Source organism: Apiospora aurea (assembly GCF_038362705.1).
Source record: "Apiospora aurea strain CBS 24483 chromosome Unknown utg000004l_segment0_segment0, whole genome shotgun sequence".
Taxonomy (NCBI): Eukaryota; Fungi; Ascomycota; class Sordariomycetes; order Amphisphaeriales; family Apiosporaceae; genus Apiospora; species Apiospora aurea.
The window spans coordinates 5,524,719-5,547,188 of record NW_027117391.1 but is presented as its reverse complement, the minus strand read 5'-3'; the positions used below and the strand labels follow the sequence as shown (position 1 = coordinate 5,547,188).

The following is a 22,470-nucleotide window of genomic DNA, read 5'->3' as shown; positions in this document are numbered from 1 at the left end:
CGGGAGGGTCCGCGACTCCAGCCAGATTAATGTATGAGGGAACCGGCCCACACCCCGACCGGTCCACATCATCTCGGACACTTTGCGGAGCCTTTTTGAAAACGGGGCGGTGGTCCTGGCCCCTGGGGATGAATCAAGATGATTCATGTCTCTCGGGGACATCAGCCGTAGCATTTTTGGACAACGAAAAGTAGTACGAAAAACAAGGGTAACCAAGCTGTACCTATTGCAATTGGCTGATGGGGACCTACATAAGTTACACTTACACAGAGCCGGAAGTACCTCCTTCTCGCGTAAGCAAAGAATGGATGGACTCGTCAATGGGAATGTCCCCGAGATATGTCTCCGGAGCGACGTCCAGTGCAGTTTCGCCCATTTTATAAGACCTCGCCGCCCGGGCGGAGAGAAATGCGACCGAATTGCCTGATACCCCGTCGTCTCTCACTCTCACCACTGTTTTCAACTTCCTCACAACATCATCTCACACATCCCATAGCTCCAACAGCGCTCATTCTCACAAACAAGTCTCCCCAATCGTCCGAGAACGTTTCCCGTGTAGGACTGTACAGGGAAAAAAACAAAGAACAATGTCAACCCCCAACAACCCCAACCCCAACCCCGTCGTCGACGTCCTCATCCTCGGCGCCGGCCCCGCCGGCCTCGGCGCCGCGGCCGCCCTGGCCCGCCAGCTGCACACGGCCCTCGTCTTCAGCTCGGCGCGGTTCCGCAACGCGCGCGCGCGCCACATGCACAACGTGCCCGGCTGGGACCACCGGGACCCGGCCGCGTTCCGCGGCGCGGCGCGGGAGCAGATCCTGGCGCGGTACGACACGGTACGGTTCGAGGACTGCGAGATTGTGCGGGTCGCGAAGATACATGGGGACGGAGACGAAGAGAGCGGTAAGGGTAAGGGGATGCTGTTCGAGGCGGTGGATTCGGACGGGAACACGTTCCGGGGGCGGCGAGTCATTGTGGCGTCGGGGGTGAGGGATATTATGCCGGAGGATATTCCTGGGTACGCGGGTCTGTGGGGTCGCAGCATGTAAGCCACGTCTTTTTTCATGTTTTACCTTACCCACCATCACTTCCTTTTATCTCGATCCGTTTCTATGCCTACACTTGCTGACGTCGTTGGCGAAACAGCTTCCACTGCGCCTTCTGCCACGGCTACGAGGAGCGCGGACGGCCCTCGGCGGGCCTTCTCGCCACGGGTCCCCTGACCAACCCCCTGATGGGCCCGGCCGTGGCGCGGATGGCGGGCCGGCTCGCGGGCCAGGTCACGGTCTACACCAACGGCCACCCCGAAGTCGGGGCCCAGCTGCGCGCGGCTCTCAAGTCGACCAAGAAGTTCCGCATCGAGGACCGCAAGATCGCCTCGTTTGCCAGGGACCCGGAGAAGCCATCTTCAATAGCTCTGGCAAGCCGTCCCGGCGAAGAAGAGGAGGAGGAAGAGGACGCTCACCATGGTCTGCTCGCCACCCTCGAAGACGGCACAGTGATCCGCGAGGGCTTCATGCTGCACGCGCCCGAGACGGAGCAGGCTGCTCCCTTCGCCGCGCAGCTCGGGCTCGAGCTCGAGCCCAAGGGCGGGTTCATCAAGACGGCCGCGCCGTTCCCGACGACCAGCGTCGAGGGCGTCCTCGCGGTGGGCGACTGCGCCACCATGATGAAGTCGGTGCCGACGGCCATGTACATGGGCACCATGGCGGCGGCGGGGGTCGTGCACGGCTTGCAGGCCGAGGACGATGTGGAGGAGTGAAAGAAGGAACGAGGGGAAACGACTTGGCTTGGGAGGACTGCGCTGAGTTCAGTGACCACGGGGTCTCAGTAGGCAAGCTTCGGCTGGCAAGGGCATGCTGGGTATGCAGGGTAACTTTGTCCGGGCTATTATAAGACATTGGGTTTACGGGAGGAGCAAAAAGAAGGGCAAACCTGACCGTGGGCGGATGCACACTAGAAGTTGGCAGATAGATCTCACCAATCAAGCACTGTCACAGCCTAGAAGTCAATCGATGGCTGCGTGATGCATATGCCGTATGACTTTATGCGGTCCTTACGCAGGATACAGTAGTGGACTTAGCCCAGTAGAACCTCACCCCAACAGCCCGGGTCTCGCGCGGCAGCAACCTTCCTTGTCCATGCCAAAAGCCTGTCGGGCATAGTGATCTGCGGCTGGGGCCGAGGATGTCTCAGATCATCGGCGCACCCAGAGGCTCGGATTGCGATCCCCTGTCCCCTGTTTTTGTCCCGCGACGGGCTGTTGTGGCTAGGACAACCCGCTGCTGAAGCGCACACTAGCAAAGAAGCCGTTCTGTTCCATTTCGGCATATGCTGCACGCCATGTTTTACACTCTCGGATTCATGATTGGCCAGCTGCAGCTAGAATTGGTAGATCTTCCGTAGCGCCATTTGGAATCAGGGATGATTGTGCCCCAGCGACTGGCGTCAAGGCCAAGCCGTGTCTCGGACAAACCCCACCACGGCAAGGGAGATGCATCAGCGCATTCTCACGTAGATCTACCAAAATCAACGAGTATGTTAGCCACGGTCGGACTACGAAGAGAGCTATCATTCGCCCCCCATCCCATAGCTGTCGGCAAGTTTCGACAAGACGACGATGAAAATGATCTACCACAAGCTCGCCGCTTTGATCCAGACCGCAGCTGTATGAACCCACCATGAAATACCTACTCAACTCGACCGCAAAGAAACTAAGTTAACACTCGCCAACAGCTGGCTGCGGCCCTATCGAAAGAGAACCCCTGCCTCACGGCCGTGTCCTGGTCCGACGACCGCGTCGACCTGTTTGGCGTCGCCGACGACTCGTCCATCTGGCACAAGTTCTGGACGGGCCACGACTGGCAGCCGGTCGACGGCAAGTTCGAGTACATCCCCTCCTGGACCAAGGGCTGCCCGGCCGTGACGTCCTGGGGCGAGGAGCGCCTCGACCTCGTCTACCTCGAGGAGGACGGCAACGTCATGCACAAGTACCTCGACCACGGCCACTGGGGCCCCGGCTGGGACGCCGCGCTGAGCTTGGGCGGGAGGCAGCACCACATCGAGTCCCTCGTCTCCAACTCGTGGGGCGCGGACCGCCTCGACATCGTCGGGCGCACCAAGAACGGCGCGTACGTCCACAAGGCCTGGACGGGCCACGGCTGGTTCCCCGACCACGAGGAGTGGGAGGTGTTCGAGGGGGTCGAGTTCTTCAGCGACCCCGCCCTCGTGTCCTGGGGCGAGGGCCGCCTCGACATCATCGGCCACGCCGCCAACGCGTCCCTGATGCACAAGTACTACCAGTCCGACGACGCGCACGGCCTCGGCGGCGCCTGGTCCGCGTGGGAGGACCTGGGCGGCGCCGGCTTCATCGGCAACCCGGCCGCGACGTCGTGGGGCGCCGACCGCATGGACTTCTGGGCCATCGACTCGTCCGAGGGGGCCCTGCACCACCTGTTCTGGGACGGCAAGGGGTACCGGCCCTCGCTCGACGAGTGGGAGAATCTGGGCGGGGAGTTCACCGACACGCCGCGTGTCGTGCACTGGAAGCCCGACCACGCCGACATTGTGGGGAAGCGGCTCGAGGACGGCAGGCTGTACGTCAAGAACTTTGGCGGCGGGCAGTGGAACCCGTCGGTCGAGCACTGGTGGCCCCTGGCCGGCCCGTTCGTCTCGGAGCCGGCGCTGATCGCCAAGAATGGCACTGGTATGTTTTTTCTTTCTTTATTCTTCGTCGGTGGGCATTTGGCCTTTTGCTAACTAGCATATTCACAGCCTTCCTCTACATTTTCGGCATCGAGGAGGGTAATGACGTGCGGTTGCAGATCTGGTCCGGGTCGCGTTGGGAGCCGTCGAGCCGCGACACCTGGTCGATTGGACAGTACTCCAAAGCTGGGGATGACAAGATCGTTTTAGAGACTCAAGAGCAGCAAGCGCTTCAAGGTGTCGAGCTGTAGAGCTTGAGTGTAACATTCTACTAAATCACGCATTGCCTCCGTCAGGGGCGAAATGGCATGGTTTGGGTCGGGTCGAGTAATACTCTCAAATGACTAGTCATGAGACGGAATAATGTGAAAACCCCCATAGTAACATAGTAATAGAGTCGTAACGTCGTGAGTAGCGAGCATTCCCCCAATAGGCCTTTCCGCATCCCCGAGGAGTTGTCATGAAGGTCGTTTCGTTCCGCCCATTATTTAAACAGTGATTTTGATTGTTAAACCATCGCCATACCATGTCCGCATATCCTATAGTGTTTTCCATCAAAAGCCCAATATATGTTGACGGGCAACCAGTAGGCAATCATTGACCGGATGCCACAACCGCCTGTTGATCGAAGAACTTAAGCGCGACCTCCAGCTCAATAGACGACGGCAAAGACTTGAGAGCCAGAGGAAACGACGCGTCGGAGATCCCATGCCGCGTGAACTGGACGAACATGTCCAGTCCATCAACCAGACGCAGCACCGTGTAGAGCTTGGGGTTCTTGCTCTGTTCCTCCTGCCCTTGCACCCGTAGCCATGTCGATATCATCTGCAAGTCGGCAGTGGTGTAACATGTCTTGCTTCCGTCGAAATGACTCTCGAAAACCTCGGCCGGGTCCCTGGTGGGTGGTGGTTGGTAGGGCCGCGCAGACGATCCTGGAGCACCGCCGCTGCCATGTTTGACTGCCCGCTCATCGTTGGTTATGTTCTGAAACGCTTCCAGGGTGGCCTGGAGCTTCCTGTGCCGGACGTCGAACTCGCTACGGACCGCATCGAGCCAGTCCATCATCTCCTGGACTTCCCCTTTCACGTGAAGTGGTACCGACATTCGGGATGCAGTGTTTGGTTCTTCCTGATACTGTGGCGGAGCATCGCCCGCCGAAGAAGGGCGACTGGTGTGTGCTTGCGTGCCTCCATTCTGCAGCTTCCGCTGGATATCACGTAGTTCCTGCAGTTTGGCCCGGTAATTATTGAGCGTCGCATCCTCATTTGCTTCCAGCCAGGACCTCATGCTTTGGATGGTAAAAGACAGTCCAGGTCTTCTCCTCTCGAGGTTGTCATCAACAGCACACATTTCGGACATGCTAGAAATCTGCCGATCAAGCTCGACGCGCTGTGCAAGTCTCTGGGCTTCTTTCTCGTCTGCTCGTCTGTAGTACGCCTCGTTCGTGATTGACTGCTGGAGACGTTGCGCGGGCATATGGTTTCCGAGGGAGATGGAGATTTCCTTCATCTTCTTTTCGTATGCCACAGTCCCCGCTACTTTTACCGTGCCCGTGACTCGTGTAGCACTTGTCACATCCATTCTGACTTCCAGGCTGGTCATCTCCGGCCCAGGGGGTGGTAGTATGGCATCGAGCGGAAGTGTTCCCACCAGCTCGTTACTTGAAGTATATGCCCCCTCACCTTCGTAGAAGCGTAGGGTCCTTGTGCCGGGTGCCAAATCGCCGTCAGGCTTCATCTTGCCGCCATTGGCATTATATGAAATGCCCGGATCGAAGTCTGTCAGGGATAGAGACAAGCTCGCTTGCCCCTTGGTAGGAGTCGTCGAGTTTTTGGGCAGGATCTTCTGAACACGCCCCGAATGCGTTTCGATCCCCAGACTCCTCGGGACGACGGAAAGGAGGAGGGATTCAATAGTGCGAGTATTTGGCTGCTTGTCCGTCTTGATGGCAGCACCGACCGCGAGCCCGCACACTTGCGCTTCCTCGGCGTCGAGAAACCGGTCGAGTTCCTTGTTTTCGAAATAGTCCGACAGCACATTTTGGACTTGCGGGATCCTCGAACAGCCCCCAAGCGCGAATACGTAGTTCACCTTGGACTTGGTGGCACGTGCATCCTCTAGGGCCCGGTCGAGCACTTGTCGCATTCCTTCGAACAACAGGAAGCTGATGGACTCGAAGTCCTGTCGGGTGAAACGGTGGACAAAGTCACGACCGTCCACCAGGGACTCGAGGTGGACCTCGGTCGCCTGCGCGGACGACAGATCGCATACGGCCTTCTCGCAAGCACCCCTCAGCCGCTGCAATGCGCGCTTGTTCTTCGTGATGTCCTTGTACCAGCTCGACCTGATCTCGTCGGCGAAGTACCGGACCAGAAGCTTGACCACATCTTCGCCCCCCAGTCCCGGACCCCCGCGACCGACAAGACCTCGTGAATGCTTTCTTCTGACGTCACGACGCTGACGTTGAAGCCGCCGGCGCCCATGTCCGCCATGACGTATGTGATCTCCTCCTCCGGCCTCGTGATGCCCAAGACGTACGAGACGCAGACCGAACTGGGGTGAAGGTCGAGCACCTCGAGCCCGGCGATGGCGGCGGCGTTGCGGACGGCGTCGTACTTGCGGATCCCAAAGTCCGCAGGCACGCTAAGTAGGACCTCCTTGGCCGTCGCATCGAGGTACGTCTCGGCGTTCTGCTTGGCCTTGGCCAGTATCATCGCCAGGACTTCCTCCGGGGTAAAGCGCATTTCCTCCCCCAAGTAGCGGACTTGGATGCGGAGGGTCTCGTCGCCATCGACGACCACCTTGAACGGCAGAAAGTTCAGATCGTCCTGCAACGTGGGGTCTTTGAAATCTCGCCCGATCAGGCGCAGCACATCGAAGACCGTGTTCTCCGGGTTCTTGTTGGCCTGTCGCTTCGCGGTGGCCCCGATGTGGCGCTGCCGGTCGCCAAAGGAGACGTAGGAGGGCATGCTGAACATGCCCTCTTCGTCGGGGATCAGCTCGAAGCTGTCATTGCGATAGACGGCGATCCGGGTGTTGGCGGTGCCGATGTCGATCCCAACACCATAAGTGGTCATATTGCCGCTTTGAGTATCAAATGTAGCACTGAGGGAATGGACGCTTCTGAATATTCAGGGAGTCTAGAGAGGAGATTAAAGGGAAAACGGCAGAGGAAGATCAGGCTCTACTTTTCCGATTTGTATTTGGTGCCAGCCTAGTTCATGTAAGACTTGTTTCCCGCAGGCTGCCGCGCAGTTGGTGAAGGCATGGAGCTCAGTGCTTACGAAGCGAGGGGTCCCAAGGCAGATTTATGTGCGCTGCAATTCGTTTGCACCAAACGGTCGCCTGCGACATGCACTTTTCGTGCACTCAACCTGGAAGGAGTAAGCGGAAGAGTGCATGCAGATAATAAAGAGAACCATCCCCCTTGTCAGCATGCAGGTAATATGCTCGTGAGGGGAAGTAGGTTTGTGCTCCCAGAGCCTCATTATCCTCCTTAACCAAAGAAAAGGAAAAGCAAAGCACCGAGGAAATGAGGGAAACTTTAGCCCCCACGATCCAAATCTCACACTCAATTGATCGCGTTGGGCGAGGCGCAGTGGAATGGGATGCAGTGCTTCCATATTTCCCAGCGGGAGGGTAGCGTTTTAGCGGGAGCCTGGACTTGAGGTGGCAGTGCATTTATTCCAGGGGGTAAGGAGGGTTGACGCCACCACTGCATTGGGGGCTGTACAGCCAGATAAGCGAAGGGTATTGGCTTCAGCCAACGCCACGACAATACGCGCTCAATGGCCGTCTAACACTTAATCTACCCATTCCGAAGCAACATATCGAGGGTTGCCCATTACGGTGGCTGTCCGCCAAAGGGTGTTTCTACCAACATAGACGTCTACCTACTTAAGCCAATCCCCCTACCCTAGGTTATCTCTGGTCTTCTGCATACAGCCCGAACCCTAGCTAGATCCTTCTGCGGGCGCTAAACACCCATAAGTAGGGGTAAACCAACAGCAAGCCTGTCGTGGCATGACATCGTGTCTGTTACCCCTTTGGATTACGACGCCCGTCCAGTCGCAAAGATGTCGACTGGAAAATACCACAGCCCCCAAGTCTAATAATGTCAAAGGCTGTCTATCCTCCTGGAAATGTGCATGCCTCTTGGCACCACAATCTGTGCAGATTGCCAAAGACGAAATGGTTCCCTGTATATACACGTCCAACGGCCAAAAAAACCCACCTGTTCCCTAGCAAGAGCTAAACCCAGAGCACCTAGCTTTTCTTCTTCTATATTTTCCCCTAGACAAATCAAAGGGATACTCAATGGAGCGGCAGATCGAATGTCCCATACATGGAAGAAAGCAGCCCCGAGAGGTACGACTCATACCGAGCAAATTTCCCCCGCTGCCCCTCGCCGCCGTCGGCGGCCATCGGCTCCCCCAGCATCGCCGCGTGCTCCGCCACGGACCGATCCCGCAAAAAGGCCAAAGTAGGTGTGAACGGGTTCGAAACAGCTTCTTCTTCTTCTTCGGCGGTGGGGGCGGCGGCGTCGGCGTACGCTCGCTCCAGCCGTCGCTGGCAGGGGGACCAAAGCCAGAGGAAGACGTGGCGGAGCAGGCTGTGCCGCTGCCAGGCGGACTCGGCCCCGGCTAGGTAGCTGCCGTCCATCGGCGGCGCGGGGGGTGCGCCGAGGGCGGCTTCGAGCAGCCGGAACAGCAGCGCCTCTTTCCGGCGGCCTTTGGACGTGCCGCAGGTGGGGTCGGGGCACCAGGTGATGCCACGGGCGTCGGCGGTGTGGCTGTCGCCCGTGTTGTCCCGCTGGGCTAGCCAGTGGGAGCCGGCCGGCGAGCGCATGGGTAGGATGGGCCTCGAGATGGCCAGGCCCAGGTCGGTAAGGCCTCCTGGCCTCTTCTGGTACCGCAGATGGAAGGAGGCTTTACAGATGCGGCAACCCCAAGGCATCCCGCCGTAGTCCAGCAATGGCCTCTCGACCGGCTCAGTCTGGCATCGTTCCACGTCGGCGGGGCCGTTGGTCCGGAGCGCGTGGAACAGGTATTCCAGAAACGCCGGGTCGGTCAGCTGAATGTGAGGGCAGGCCTGTCGCAGCCCGGATTGCTCCAGGCGCGTTCGTATAGAGGACATGGCGTCCTCGTCGCGACGGACTACACCGCATATCAGTAGGAATCAGGGTATGTAGTACGGGTGCTGACCTTGAAAGATTCTTACCTGACCATGAACGAACACTCCCTAGGAAGCTCGGTTCCGGAGCACCCTGCACCAATGGGACTCGTGTCTGGACAGCTCGAGTGATCGTGTTGATGGTCGCATCGCACCTATCGCACCTGAAACCGCCACCCTTCTTGCATGCCTCGACGTAATCGTCAAAGTCCAGCTGCTTGTGGGCGCAGACACGATAAACCGCGCTGTGCCCGATACAGATGGTGCTGTGGCGATGTAGCACAAAGCCCTCCCGCAGTTCCGGAAAGTGGATGAGCGGATGGAACCGTTCGCACCCGGCGCAGAAGACGGGGCGCATCAGCCGCTGGAGCTGCTGCCGGAACTTGTCCGTGTGCCGAAAGCGCCAGCACGATGCGCAGAGTGTCTTTTGCAGCAGCAGTCCGACCACGTCGAACATGGCATCGCCCCCTTTTGCGTAGATGTTGTTGCGTAGATCGTTGGGATGCAATGTCGTGAGCCGGCCCTGCACTGGATGAGGCAAAGGCGAAAGGTGAAAGGGCAGTGCTCGATCGTAGCTCAGTTCTCTGAGTCGACGACAGGTCCTTACTAGACAGTAAAAAGACCCGATCGGGAGCTGCCGCATAATATGCAGTAGCAACTCGTCCGGGAATACGCTCAGTGTCCCCGCCATCATGGTTTGGTGTGTACAGAGGCTGGCCGTGCAGAGTTAAGAGATTGCAATTAGGGAAGAAATAGTGGAAAGATAAGTCGCACCGATAAATATGCAACAGAGGTTGGGTTTGCTCTAGCCTTTCTCACTTTCATGCTCATGCTGGCATGGACACCGTTGCCAGACCCTCAATCAACTGAACTATCGTATCCAGGGACTGAACCTGGATCGGAAGCAAGCTAGATTGATCTATACCCGCTTACACACCAAACTCAACTTGGCCAACCGGAAGTCTAATTGAGTTCTGGATTTACCATGAGCAACATTGTCAAACCAATTACTTGATTATGCGACACCATTATGGTGGGTGAGGAGATACTCCAGAAACACGTAATATCCCGTCCCGTAAACACACCATACCAAAGAAGTAGTGTTGAGTATCGCTTCCCATGACCGTACCCGCTAATGGCAAATAGGAGAAAAGAGAAATCATGTTTTAGGTACATGAGGAGCGTCAAGCATCAGTCCAATCTTGTTCTATCACAACACTCATGGTCATCCTGGAAGTCCAACTGTGCGCCGGCCATAGCCAGGCTTACTCCTCTGTCAGGACTGATAGAGATGTCTAATCAACTACAAGGTCCTGTGGGTAATACCCGCCAGGCCCGGCCGAGCCGTCGTCTTGGTACTTGTCACTGGACATATATATCGGTCAGAGGCATACCTCAGAGAAACCAAAGCTGGATCAAGGGCTTACTCGTCAAACTGGGAGCCTACTCCCAACAGAGAAGCATTCTGATTCTTCTTCTTGCTGGCCCTGGAGGACTTGCGGTCCTTCTTCTTCGACCTCTTCTTGTCGGACGTAGAAGGGGGTGCTGGGTCTGCGTAGTTGACACTGCCGTGGTGGGCTTGGGTTGAAGACCTGGAACGGTGTAAGTGCTTGTATCTAGACGTCAAGGGACCGGGGAAGAGTACATGGTGTTTGTGGGATCTTGAGGCACAGAGATAGTAAAATGGGGTGATGATGGACTGCATTGTTGAGTTTGGATGGCTCTGGGGATCTCAGAGCAGTTGCAAACGTGAGAACTACATGCCTACTTATAGAAACGAAGGTCGGCCTTGCTGTTTCACAGCACAGGTGCAATTCCTAGAATTCGGTGAAAATGAAATGATCAGATATACCACTTGATACGACTTGGACGTCCCTTGACGAGGGGCATGCATAGGAATATCCTGATCCATCTGATTGGTTCGATTTTGGAATGTATGGTCGAGAAAATCACCGATTGGCTAGACTTTGGAAAGCTATCTGATTGGCTAGACTTTGGATGAACAGATCAACACAGCTGTCTATCAGCTGCAGCTGAGATACCCCCTGATTCTGGTGCGAACCACGCTCACCCCGCCGACAATGTAGAAAGCAGGCTGCAATGAGGCAACCTGCTTACTGCATGTGATGGCTCTCTGTCCGCGACTGCCGGGGGCTCCCGCTCCCACCACCATCATCGTTACCCGATGTCATTGGCTAGATTCTGGAGAAATGTAACCGAACCCGATGCTACGCAACGAACAAATTCGGTCTGCATACCCAAGCCGCGACTAGACGCTCCTGTCCCAGCCTAATCAACCAAAATGCATTGCGCACCCTTTCTTCCCGCCCATCTGCGCTGAAACCAAGTCTTCTCTTTCTCTCACAAGATCCCCTCTGACACTTGGTATTCTGCCGTCTTCGTCATATTCAAGATTCTTGATTCTACAGATTGCTCCGCATCCCCACATCCTCAAGCAACGCCATGCCTCCAACCATTATCTACGCGAACAAGCCCAAGGACTTCTCTCTGTGGGATTCCCACAAGGACATCCTGAAGGACCTCTATCTGACGAAGAAGAGGTCGCTGAAAGAGGTCAACCGAATGATGGAGTCGGAACACGAATTCCCCAAAGACATCACGTAAGTCTATACTGATGACAAGAGAGCCTTGATGATTACTGACCTCACTAGCTTGAGCACCTAAGATGCAACCCCCTCTGGCTGACCCCCCCCTCACTGACCCCTCCTGATTTCAGATGATTCTAGAGCCCCTGAGCAACAACAACAGTATATAAAGGGGTCAAATCTCACTCGTCTCCCAATTGAAGTAGATCAATCTCTTCCTCTTTTTTTCCTCTTTTTACCACCATTAACATGACTAAAGAAGTACGCATTGCGCAGGCGGTCCAGGCCGTGCTGGCCGGCGGAAGCATTAACTGTGCGGCCAAAGACCACAACGTCAACAAGGGCACCCTTCGCAACCGAATCAAGGAGAACCTTAGTAAAAAGAGAAGTATAAAGCTCTGCAGTTGTTCACCTTTGCCGAAGAGACTTTTTTAGCTAAATAGGCCCTTTTTCAGGCCAGCTTAGGTTACGCATTAACGTACCGGCTGTTTCGCATGTACGTTTAGCGTATCTTTTTTGTAAAAGGGGTCGATTATTTTATTGGTAAACGATAGGTGTACCGTTTTTTAAAACGTTATTTAGCCTTTAAGACTGTACGTATTAAAGCGATAAATTTCCGGCGTTTCGTATGTATATTAAACGGGGCTGTGCGAGGGTTTTTTAATCGGCTTAATACTGTTATTATTAGTAGTATACCCTTTCGATTTAAATTTAACGCCGATGAAGTAAAAACTGCGATAACGATAGGAGAGGGTATTATAGTGATCGGATTTATCGTTTATAAGTTGTTAATGCGTAATAACGCCGCTAATTGCGAGTGGGTGATTATTTTAAAGTGTATTAGTGTTCTTAGAGAGTTTTTACCTCTTTTAGTTATTTTTAAGAGCTAATCGGTATAGTAGTAGTAGTTTTTTAAAAATAATAATGAGGTTAATTACCTTTATAAAGGCTGGGCTTTTAAGGCTTTCCTTAAAGGGTGGATTTTTAATCCTATTGTTTTAAAGTGGCTAAAAAAGATATTTATTCCCTTTACCCAGCTTAATAACCCCGAGTAATAGAGGTTATTAATTTTAAACGGCCATAGTAATTATATTAACAAGGATTTTATGTTAGCGGCTTTAGAGGCTAAGGTTTAGCTCTTTTATTTATTACTACATAGTAGCTATATTCTTTAGCCTTTAAATATTAGTTGTTTTAAAGTATTAAAAAGGAGGTTCCGAAGAGAGCTCGATTTAGCGTGTACTATTATTAATAATAGTTACGTTAGGAAAGGAGACTTCTTTCGCGTTTAAAATAAAGTTCGGAAGGTTATTTTTACCCTTAACACTATTATTAATAGTTAATTAGTATTAAGGCTTTAGCTAATTAATATAGGTAAGCCGATAAATAATAAGCTTAAAAGGGCTGCTATGTTTCGAGCTATCGACGACGTTAATAAAACCGAGGATGCACGCCGGCCTGTTTAAAAGGGGCTAGGGTAGGTGATAACATTTAGGATTAGCCGGTAGGTTAAAAATTTGGCGATGGCGGTACTTAGTAAGGAGGTAATATACTTTAATGCTACTAGGAGGCAGCTGTGGACGAAGCTCGGTAAGAGTGTTAATAATTTAACGGCCCGGATCGGCCGGTTAGAGCAGGAAAAAGCCGGTTTAAAGGTAGATCTAGAGAAAACAAGAGTTTAAAAGAAAAGAAAGGTTGACGAGGACCCTAATAAAGGCTTTGTTTATATATTAAACATTAGGGAGGTTTAAAGGGATGTTCGGGAAGGTCGGCCAAGGAAAAGGCCGAAAAGGGGCGCCGGTGAGGTGGTGGAAATTAATGTAAATCGAGCCGGTGGTGAGGGTGACTCTATTGTAATGCGCACGAGCCGAAACAGACCTTAAAATGCAGTGTGTGTTGCTCAATTGACCTATCTATTGCTGTTGTTGTTGATTTTTACATCTATTTTAGGGGGTCAGTGAGGGGGGGTCAGCCAGAGGGGGTTGCATCTTACGAGACCACTCTTCGGGATCATCTTAAATTCCGCAAGAACCTCAAGAGTAAGGAGTGGGAGGTGATCGATACATATCGCGAGAGACGTAGAGGGAAGGGAAGCGACGTGTCCTTCTTCGGGCATCGTATAACCCATAAAAAGGTGGTCAAGGAAACCAACCGGTATCGAACCAGGACCAGAAATGCCGGTATCCCAACTCGTGGTAAGCATCAAACCCTTTTGGCCACAATACATAATTACCGATGGGCACTTCGCCAACTATTCCTTAGTCAAACCTCCTTCATTGCCAGTTGGTATCACCATCAGCACACCGCCATCAACGCCGCCTGGCACCGGTCCGGATCTCCCGGCTTCCTACGGGATTTCGGCGACCATGCCAAAGAGCGAACATGCGGCAGACAGCACAGACCTGGTTGCTACAGCCCTTTATGGTCCCCCGCCAGGCCTTTTGCCTGTCAGCCCGCCGCCGTTTGACCCCGCCGACGTGGAGCGCTTGCTCGTTGGGCCGTTCAAGGAGAGTTGGGAATGGTTGCCGTTCAATCAATTCGCCACCCAGCTGAGGACACTGCGTGAGTTGACCTCTTATCAGCACATGCCGACTCTTACTGAAGTCTTTTATGCAGTGAGTTCACATGATCATCGGATTACCGAGGACATGTTGCGATCGCTGTCATACCTGCACCAAATGACAGGATCTCCGATGGTGTTCGGATTGAACAGCTCCGTCAGTGTGCTGATGCACGCCAGCTACATGCTCTCCAACGGACACACCTCTTGGGATGGCAGCAACTCCTTCTTCAATTGGTTTGGGGTCGTGGCTGATATGCAATTGCTCCGATTGTTCTTTTCGCAGAGAACGCCCACTGTTACTGCCGCTTGGTGTGCCTTAGCACGAGCTGAGCAGCGTCCTTACTATCGCATTCAGGTAATTCATACCTGGCTTGAGATAGGAATTACTGCCGTGGGCGGCAGATTGATGGCGGAGAATTCTGATCTATACTGTCACGTTATGGACGAAACGTACCTGCTGCTTTTGGGCCACAGGAAAACGACAAAGCGCATTTGGCAAAGTATTTCCCAAGCCAATATCACAGTAACGAGGGCTCATTGGGCAAAACCTCACCTTGTGAGACGGATTCAAGAGATGGCCATGGATGTTGCAATTGCAAGGGGTGATGCAACATTAATGAAGGTTTTGATCAGCCAGGGATCACCAATACCTAATCGGATGAAGCGCATCCATTTTGAAGGTGCGTCCAAGACGGATCCTAGCGACTACCTCGAAGGAGTCGAAATCCTGCTCAAGGCTGGAATGGTCGTTGATCCTGAGGCCGACGATCAGTTGCATTGGGATGGGCCCGGCAAGCCAAGTCTTATCACAGATTGGCTGTGGATCCATTGTCATAGTCGCTTCTTGGTGGCCTGGAGTCCATACAGCGGGCGCATGCAGAATTGTGTCACTGTGGCTGGCATATGTGATGCAGCCAGCAAAGGATGGGATTCCTTACGTGAATACGTACGAAACAAACCATACCCAACATACCGTACTAAGCAAGAGCTGCTTCAGGTTGCGTTATCAGAAGCCAGCGCACAGGGCCGCGAGGGCATCGTCCAAGTCTTGCTTGAGTATGGAGTCGATGTCGAAGTGGGTCTGCTGACAGCTCGGGAGTGGCAATCAGGGAAAATCAGATCTTATGAGTGGCTGCCCACCTTTCGATCAGTTCAGGAAGCAAATATGGGGATGATAACACTGCTTGCCAACCATGGTGCAATTCTAAATCGCCAAGAAGTGATGGATGCTACCGCCAGCTGGGGGGATTCAAGATAATTACCGACAGCTTCAAGAGCGTGTTCACGAGTTCCAAAATAATGCCTCGGATAGAACCTGTTGTTGAGTTGCTTTCAAGCCTCGGTGTAGATATACCGCAGTATGGTCCAAAAACTATGCTCAAATCAATTGGCTTGTTGGACTTCCGCGACAATGATAGGAGACGAGCCGAGGGATTACCCGTGACCATGGATATTCAAATAAGTCTCATCGAAGCTCTACAGAAGAACAATGCGACTTGGGATGAGCAGTATTTCAACAGGGAGGGGCAGCCCTTCAGGTGGTGGGAGAGAGGTGTTGAGAAGGTTGGTAGAGCGGATATATTGGAAGCTGCAGTCAGGGCGGGAGGCGGCAAGTCCACCATCCAGTATCTACTGGGCGAGGGAATGCAGGTACACTCCAGACCTAACGAGGTGGACGGCAGGTCAATACTACATGCCGCTCTCGAGTCCACCTACAATGTTTCCGGTGAAAGATTCGAGGTCATCCATATGCTACTTAAACGTGTTGCAAAGGTGGAGGCAGACCCAGTATGGCCCATGTTGCTCGGATTATCAGTTTCTGATCGGTGGTCAGGTATGAGGTTATTCCATTACATCGAAAGCCTTGGTGCGACGCTCCCACCTCCAACAGACCACCTTCAAGCGAACTTGCGATTCAATCTCATCCCCAAGTTGCTGGCAGCTAGGGTGGATCGTGAAACCATCCAAAGAGTGTGGGGTGGTGGGACTGGTCTCGATAAATTGGATCAAGTTGACCGACGTGACATTGGGGAAGCACTCATCAGACTTGGGAACATCAACTGGGCACTCACTCTGATCGAGGATGTCAATCTTGACAAAGAGGATTACCAAGATTTCTTGGGGGCCACATTACATGATCAACGCTGTCCTTTGTGGTTTATTCGGTATCTGCTCCAACATGGCGCCGATGGAGGACGTGTTCGAGGCAACCTTCGATCTCCGTTACATTATGCCGCGGAACGCGGAAACCTGAGCGTAGCTCATCTACTCATGGAGTATCGTGCCGATATCAACGCGATCTGGAATTCCGAGAAATATCGAATACAGGACGATAACGGTCCTCTGGGTTGTTCCTGGGTGGACTCGTGCGCCGGACTCCAGCCAGAATGGACACCCTTGGACGCAGCATCCCTCATGGGCAGGCTGGACATGGTCAAGTTCCTGCTGCATGCTGGTGGTCGGAGCGGAGTTCCTGGTCATACACGGTTCGACGGGGCGTTGAATCTCGCATGCAACAGATGTCATGGGGGTGTGGTTATGTTGCTCGAAGGCTGGATTGCCGGGAATAGGACTTGCGCAATGCCGCGATGAAGCCGAAGCTGAATTGAGTTATGGTTTCCTCTTGGTGTTAAGAATTGCTTATAAATTGGACTTTAGTTTCCTAAACCAATTAGCCTGTCAGGGATAGGAGATAGCACCGTTGGGTTGAATAGGACAAATGCATGTGGAAGTCCGGAGGACATTTTAGTCTTGCATAAGCATCCTAAGCTTAGAAAACGTGGACTCAAGACATACAGTAGACTGTTACCCTCCCCAATCCAACCCATTCACTTCAGCTGCTTTACATGCTCTACAGGAACAGAAGGGAGGTCTGAATGAATGAAGCGTCAACCGAAGCGCCGACCAAGCACATGGCACTCTGTATATAGAATTACCCAGTCAAAATTACCTCACGTCGAAATCTACCTCTCAATAAATGTACACCTGGACATACTATTAGTCGGAGTTGGGCGCGGCAATAATGGCAGGGAACACTTACAAACTCGTCATTCTGCCGATCCGTCAAGTCCAAAAACGCATTATCCCCAATGCGCGTATGCGCACCACCACCAACCTCCACTGCCTCCGCTGCCTCCGCCGGCTTCCCCGCATCAGCATCAACCACGCCTCCTCCCCCAGCACCACCAGCCCGGGACGCCCCATCGTCGTCCTCGGCCGCTTCGTACCGGTCCTCCATGCTCGTGTCCTTGATGTGAGCGGGCTTGCCGTTGCGCACGCGCCGCGCCGCCTGGAGCCGGTTGAGGCAGAACAGGTTGGCGGCCTGCAGGACGGCGCAGGCGGCGAGGGCGATGAAGATGCCGAGCACGGCGCGGAGGCCGGGCAGGTAGGCGGGCGCGTCCCTGGCGTTGAAGAGGAGGGGGCCGATGATCTGGCCCGCGGAGGAGCCGGCGTTGTAGATGGCCATGACGGCGGACTTCTTGGTGGTGCCGGCGGTGTTGCCGACGATCCAGGTGACGATGATGGGGTTCACGCCGTACATGATGGCTAGCAGGTAGTACCCTACGAGTAGTGGTGTTTGTTGCTCGGCGGTACGGGGTAGCACGTAGAGCATGACAGTTCCGGCAATTGGGAGCAACGTCAGCAACACCAACACAACGGACTTGACGCGGAACCGCTGCGCAGCGTACGACGAAACCATGATAATAATCCACTGAATGGCGCCAAACGGGATATTGAGCAGCGACGTCTTGTACTTGTCATAGCCGAGCCCGTTGAGGATGATGGGCCCGAACGTATTGGTGACGCTGGCGGCGGCGTTGAGCAGCAGCGACATGCCGAACCACAGGTACGTCTTGGGCTCGAGCAGCATCTCGCCGACGTGGGCCCACTTGAACTCGCTCGAGCCGGTGCCCGTCTGGTTCGCGCGCAGGCGCTCGAGGGCTTTCGGCTTGTCCTCTTCGGTGAGGAAGCGGGCGGACGGGATGTCGGCGTCGAGCTTCCAGGCGACGAAGGGGGCGGTTACCACGGTCAGCAGGCCGACGAAGAGGAAGATGCTGGTATCCCAATGTGAGTTCAGTTGCACGCAGGTATTGTGAGTGACATGAATGATTACTCACATTTGCCACGACTCGAGTCGGTCAGACTGGATCTTTCCCAGGCCATACGACAGACCCGACGCCGCCATGGTCGAGAGGCCGTTAGTACCATACCAAGTCGCGATACGGATAGGCTGCTCCGCGCGGCGGTACCACTGCGACGTGATCACCCCGAACAGCGGCAAACAGCCCGCCTCGAACAGGCCCAAGAAGAAGCGGGTGGCCATGAGGTGGCCAAAGTCGCGACAGGCCGACATGGTGGTCTGGGCGAGGCCCCAGCCGAAGATGAGGGTCGGCATGAGGACGCGGTGGGGCACGCGGACGATGAGCCACGACATGCAGGGCTGCGAGACGAGCTGCGCGATGGGCAGGATGGAGCTCACGAGGGAGTACTGGTCGCCGACCAGGTGCGTCGACTCGCGCAGGCCGAAGGTGGCGGCGTAGCCGAGGACCGACTTGTCGAGGATCTGGAGGAAGTAGACCCAGGTCAGGATGACGAGGATGACCTTGTCGGTCTGGCGCCGGATGCGTTTGTTCTGGATTTCATGGCGAATTATGAGTAAATGATTGATCATGTCGTGATTTTCCAGAGTGTACTTACGTCTTCTTCCGTTAGTGCCACTCGTCCCCCATCCCTAATGATAGCCAAGGCCCTATCACCGTGCGGTTTTGCAATGAGCGCATTGCGAGAGCTGGAGGAGACGACCTGTCTCAGCCGTTGTCCAGAGGCCCCTATCCCTTCTCCTAGTTTACCAAACATTCCGGCCATCTAGTCTTCGTTTTGGGCAAATCCCTAGGATAGCAGCAAAGATAGCAGCAAAGTAACCAAAAGAAAGACGCCTTAAAGATGCGGAGTGGGAGAAAGACGGCGACGACGGGCGAATATAGAAATGGTGGGGGATATGGGGTAAGGGGGGACAGCACGATGACGAATGCCGTGCCTATATACCTCCCCCCACGTTCGGACGGCCGTGCAGGATGTCGCTACGGCTATGCAACCCACTTGGGGCCGGGGGGTCTAGACTGCCAATCTTGGTTTTTGAGTTTCGCAACAGGTCACCTGTCGGGGCTGCAATCTGGATTGGCCCGGACAATAGCGGGCCGTCGCTGGCGCGAAGTTACATGACAGGACCAAGATGGGATGGCAGAGTCATGGTTGGGATGGATAGACGGTGGCTGGCATCCGGTTTTGAACATACCAGTTCGGAGCACAACGAGTGTCCACTAGTTGCCATCACTCAAAGAATGGTGAGTCAGCTGCAGCACTCCGAGTCCGAGATATAGCAAGGCCCTGAAGGTGCAATGGACGCATCTTTCATGTTTTTCCTTCTAGAAAAAAAAGAAAGAAATCGGCCAGTCAGGGGTAGGGATCAGCCTCCTTGGCGTAGACAGGGGTCCGAATCTCGGGAGAAGCCTTACCCCGCAAAACCCCGAACCCCCGCAAAAGGTTATGGCCGTAAGTAGACCGCTAGTCACGCTCACGTAGCACTCGATCTGTGAAAGGTTCACGACTATCGAAATAATACGGGGTTCAGTATTCATCGCGGTGATGGTTGCTACTATCGTGAAGTTTATGTCATCAGCCATTGGCCCTGCGCTGGAAGCTTGTCAGCGACGACGTCCAGGTTTTGAATTGCGTTATTAGCATTCGACGCAGCGCTGGCCAGGACTGACTCAAGCCGGGCGGGCGTGGGGTGACCTCTTACCAGAGCCCTTGTTCCTGGGGAAGGAAGCGACATCAGCATCACATATAAGGAGGCGTGGTACCCAGACCATCCAAGCGTGGCTGCATCACGAATGGCATGCGGCTGCAGCTGCGTGGCATGTCCCCCAAACCTAGCGGCGCGGCATCCTTGGATATCACGCAAAATGGCGTAGACGAGCGCTACATACTCCAAAAGCTACCGGAGATAAACACCATCCCACCTGACAAGACTTTGTCGTTCATGGTGCCGTTTGCCCGGGCGGCAACGATCGTCTCGGCTTTGGGGTGGGGGTGGGGGGTGGAGCGTATGATTCGCGTCAAGGATCTGGATGGAACACTTACAGCCATGGCTGCCATTTTTGTGTGTTTGTCATGAGCTACGGTGATTGACCATCTCGGCAAGATATTAGCGTTGTATCTATGTAATGCCAACATAGATAGCACCTTGGTTACGTGTAGGTCAAGATTGGCCTTTGCTCCGTTTCTGTGACGATGTTATTGTGATCGACCCCGGGCCTCTTTCCATTATTGCATCACCAGCCATACGGTTCATATGGGGCCCCGATGGAGAGAATACCCATATGAGGAGGGCGGTATCATATGGCAATATTGGTTGTAATGGATCCATCACACGATATGTGGTTGCCTGGAGGGCCGTATGGTTGCCTGGAAGACGTCACATCTCTTTAATTTGACTGCTATTTCTCTCCTTGGGTAGTCACGCGTCTTCTTTCCTTTTTTGCTTCCCCTCTAGAGTCTAGCCCGCGAAATGATTTCCCTAGTCGCCTTTGACCTCGACAAGACTCTGGCCCCATCCGGGAAGCCTTTACCGCTCGAGGCGGTATCCGCCATCAACTTCCTACTCAAGGTGGCCCACGTAGCCCTGATCTGCCAAGACGACTGGAGCGAGATCCAGGGGCGAGTCGCCGCCCAGTTGGCCTCCGACAGCCCGGATCTGACAAAGCTCTGGATCCTGCCGGCCGGGGGCACGCGGATATTCGGGCACCGGCCCTCGAAAGATGGGTCCTTCGAATGCCAGGACCGCTGGAACCTCTGGAGCAAGGACGAGGTCGCCGCCATCGTGTCGGCGCTAGACGCCGCGCTGGCCGCCAAGGGGCTGTCTCCGGCGGACGTGAAGGGCGAGCGCGTCGAGTACCGCGGCGCCCACGTCAAGCTCCACATCCTAGGCCGCGACGCCGACGAGCAGGCCAAAGCGACGTGGGACGACCCGGACGCCTCCGACACCTCCTCCCGGCGGCTCCTCGTCGAGTCGGACATGCGGCGGCGCCTGCGCCAGAAGGGCCTGCTGCTCGAGAACTGGTACCGGGACGGCGTGCGGCCCGACTTCGAGGTGCGCGTCGTCGGGGCCGGCGACACCATCGACGTGGTGCGCGACGAGACGCCTCAGCGCTTCGCGTGCTACCACAGGCTCGAGGAGATCACGGGCATCCCGCGCGAGCAGATGATGTGGGTCGGGCGCAGCTGGGACGATAAGCCGTACCGGTACCAGTGCACGGCGCTGAGCGGGCAGCACCAGACGTTTGTGGACAACCTGGGCGAGGCGATTGCCACGATTCGGGCGATTACCGCGTGTCTCTCTTAAGGTGCGAACGGTCGACATTGATGTCTTGTAGGGATATCAACATGAAGAGAAGGATAATCAAACATGGCCAGCCCTCTTGCCGCAATCTGGGGCCGTAATGTCTGCAGATTGAACACATGTCGTACTATGCAGTCTCTCGCGCTTGGCTGAAATCCCAGTGGGTTTGCTTCGAGGTGCCAACAGAGAGACCTACGCTACTGGAGGCGGCCAATTTGATGCAAGACAGTCATCATCATGTCTGGGGGTGTTACTAATTTGGTCCGGTCAGCTGTTTCGAAACAATCTAGAAGAAACAGCACCATATGCTGGGGTATGAGACATGGACGCAGAATGCGTGTGGGATCACCACCGCCGTCCAATAAATGGACCGGTTCAAGGTTCGAGGCCACTTTGACAGTCACGCCAGTACGGCAGCAAAGTCCCATCTGACGGGCCACCACTTGCTTTTCCTCGCAATATTGAAGTCAATTAACATGTCACATCTCCCAGGGTCCGTGGCCACGAGAAAGTGCACCAGCTAATTGATCTCGCCCACCCCCTGCGTAAGATGCAACCCCGTCTGGCGCCCTCCCCCGCTCACGCACTATTTTACTTTCTTTAATTTAAAAAATAAGAATAAGTTAAAAAAATTAAAGAGAAGGTATATTTTAATATAATATTAAATAATTTATATAGATTAATTATTTTGCTTTAAGAATAAAATTTATTTAAGTATATATTATATATTAACGTGGTTTACTACTACACGACGTATATTACTTAGCGACGCACTTTTTCTACTTCTTAACTTTTTTATATAAATTAATTTAACTATAACGCTTAAAATTAATTAAAACTATTCGCTATTCGATTTCTCGCTTAATTTTATATTTTTTTATATATTCGCGTATTATAACCTATCTCGCCGTAAATACTATAGCGTTTTTTTATCGATCGCCCTTCGCTTTAATAAACCCTTATTTTTATTTTTATCGAGCGTTAAACGCTTCTCTTTTACCTTTTCGTTTTATAGCTATTAAAAT

At 54.0% G+C, this 22,470-nt stretch overlaps 8 protein-coding genes across 8 annotated transcripts; 6 read left to right on the top strand and 2 right to left on the bottom strand.

Annotated features, from left to right (window-relative positions):
* Positions 1 to 587: 587 nt before the first annotated feature.
* On the top strand, positions 588 to 1,759 carry PG986_006501 (uncharacterized protein; the record flags this gene model as incomplete). Its single annotated transcript, XM_066842723.1, has 2 exons — positions 588 to 1,042; positions 1,144 to 1,759. The coding sequence occupies 2 exons, from the start codon at positions 588 to 590 to the stop codon at positions 1,757 to 1,759; spliced, it is 1,071 nt and encodes a 356-aa protein (XP_066702585.1).
* Positions 1,760 to 2,617: 858 nt separating this feature from the next.
* Positions 2,618 to 3,953, top strand: PG986_006500 (uncharacterized protein; the record flags this gene model as incomplete). Its single annotated transcript, XM_066842722.1, has 3 exons — positions 2,618 to 2,665; positions 2,734 to 3,703; positions 3,772 to 3,953. 3 exons carry the CDS (start codon positions 2,618 to 2,620, stop codon positions 3,951 to 3,953), a joined length of 1,200 nt encoding a protein of 399 aa, XP_066702584.1.
* A 343-nt stretch (positions 3,954 to 4,296) lies between these two features.
* PG986_006499 (uncharacterized protein) lies at positions 4,297 to 6,779 on the bottom strand (the record flags this gene model as incomplete). The annotated part of the gene is made up of 2 exons (XM_066842721.1): positions 4,297 to 6,078; positions 6,111 to 6,779. The coding sequence occupies 2 exons, from the start codon at positions 6,777 to 6,779 to the stop codon at positions 4,297 to 4,299; spliced, it is 2,451 nt and encodes an 816-aa protein (XP_066702583.1).
* A 1,840-nt stretch (positions 6,780 to 8,619) lies between these two features.
* PG986_006498 (uncharacterized protein) lies at positions 8,620 to 9,154 on the top strand (the record flags this gene model as incomplete). Its single annotated transcript, XM_066842720.1, has 3 exons — positions 8,620 to 8,821; positions 8,875 to 8,885; positions 8,948 to 9,154. The coding sequence occupies 3 exons, from the start codon at positions 8,620 to 8,622 to the stop codon at positions 9,152 to 9,154; spliced, it is 420 nt and encodes a 139-aa protein (XP_066702582.1).
* Positions 9,155 to 13,654: 4,500 nt separating this feature from the next.
* Positions 13,655 to 15,301, top strand: PG986_006497 (uncharacterized protein; the record flags this gene model as incomplete). The annotated part of the gene is made up of 1 exon (XM_066842719.1): positions 13,655 to 15,301. One exon carries the CDS (start codon positions 13,655 to 13,657, stop codon positions 15,299 to 15,301), a length of 1,647 nt encoding a protein of 548 aa, XP_066702581.1.
* Positions 15,302 to 15,417: 116 nt separating this feature from the next.
* PG986_006496 (ankyrin) lies at positions 15,418 to 16,635 on the top strand (the record flags this gene model as incomplete). Its single annotated transcript, XM_066842718.1, has 1 exon — positions 15,418 to 16,635. One exon carries the CDS (start codon positions 15,418 to 15,420, stop codon positions 16,633 to 16,635), a length of 1,218 nt encoding a protein of 405 aa, XP_066702580.1.
* A 378-nt stretch (positions 16,636 to 17,013) lies between these two features.
* Positions 17,014 to 20,193, bottom strand: PG986_006495 (uncharacterized protein; the record flags this gene model as incomplete). The annotated part of the gene is made up of 4 exons (XM_066842717.1): positions 17,014 to 17,028; positions 17,084 to 18,098; positions 18,162 to 18,676; positions 20,188 to 20,193. The coding sequence occupies 4 exons, from the start codon at positions 20,191 to 20,193 to the stop codon at positions 17,014 to 17,016; spliced, it is 1,551 nt and encodes a 516-aa protein (XP_066702579.1).
* A 421-nt stretch (positions 20,194 to 20,614) lies between these two features.
* PG986_006494 (HAD-superfamily hydrolase subfamily IIB) lies at positions 20,615 to 21,448 on the top strand (the record flags this gene model as incomplete). Its single annotated transcript, XM_066842716.1, has 1 exon — positions 20,615 to 21,448. One exon carries the CDS (start codon positions 20,615 to 20,617, stop codon positions 21,446 to 21,448), a length of 834 nt encoding a protein of 277 aa, XP_066702578.1.
* Between the last annotated feature and the right edge of the window lie 1,022 nt (positions 21,449 to 22,470).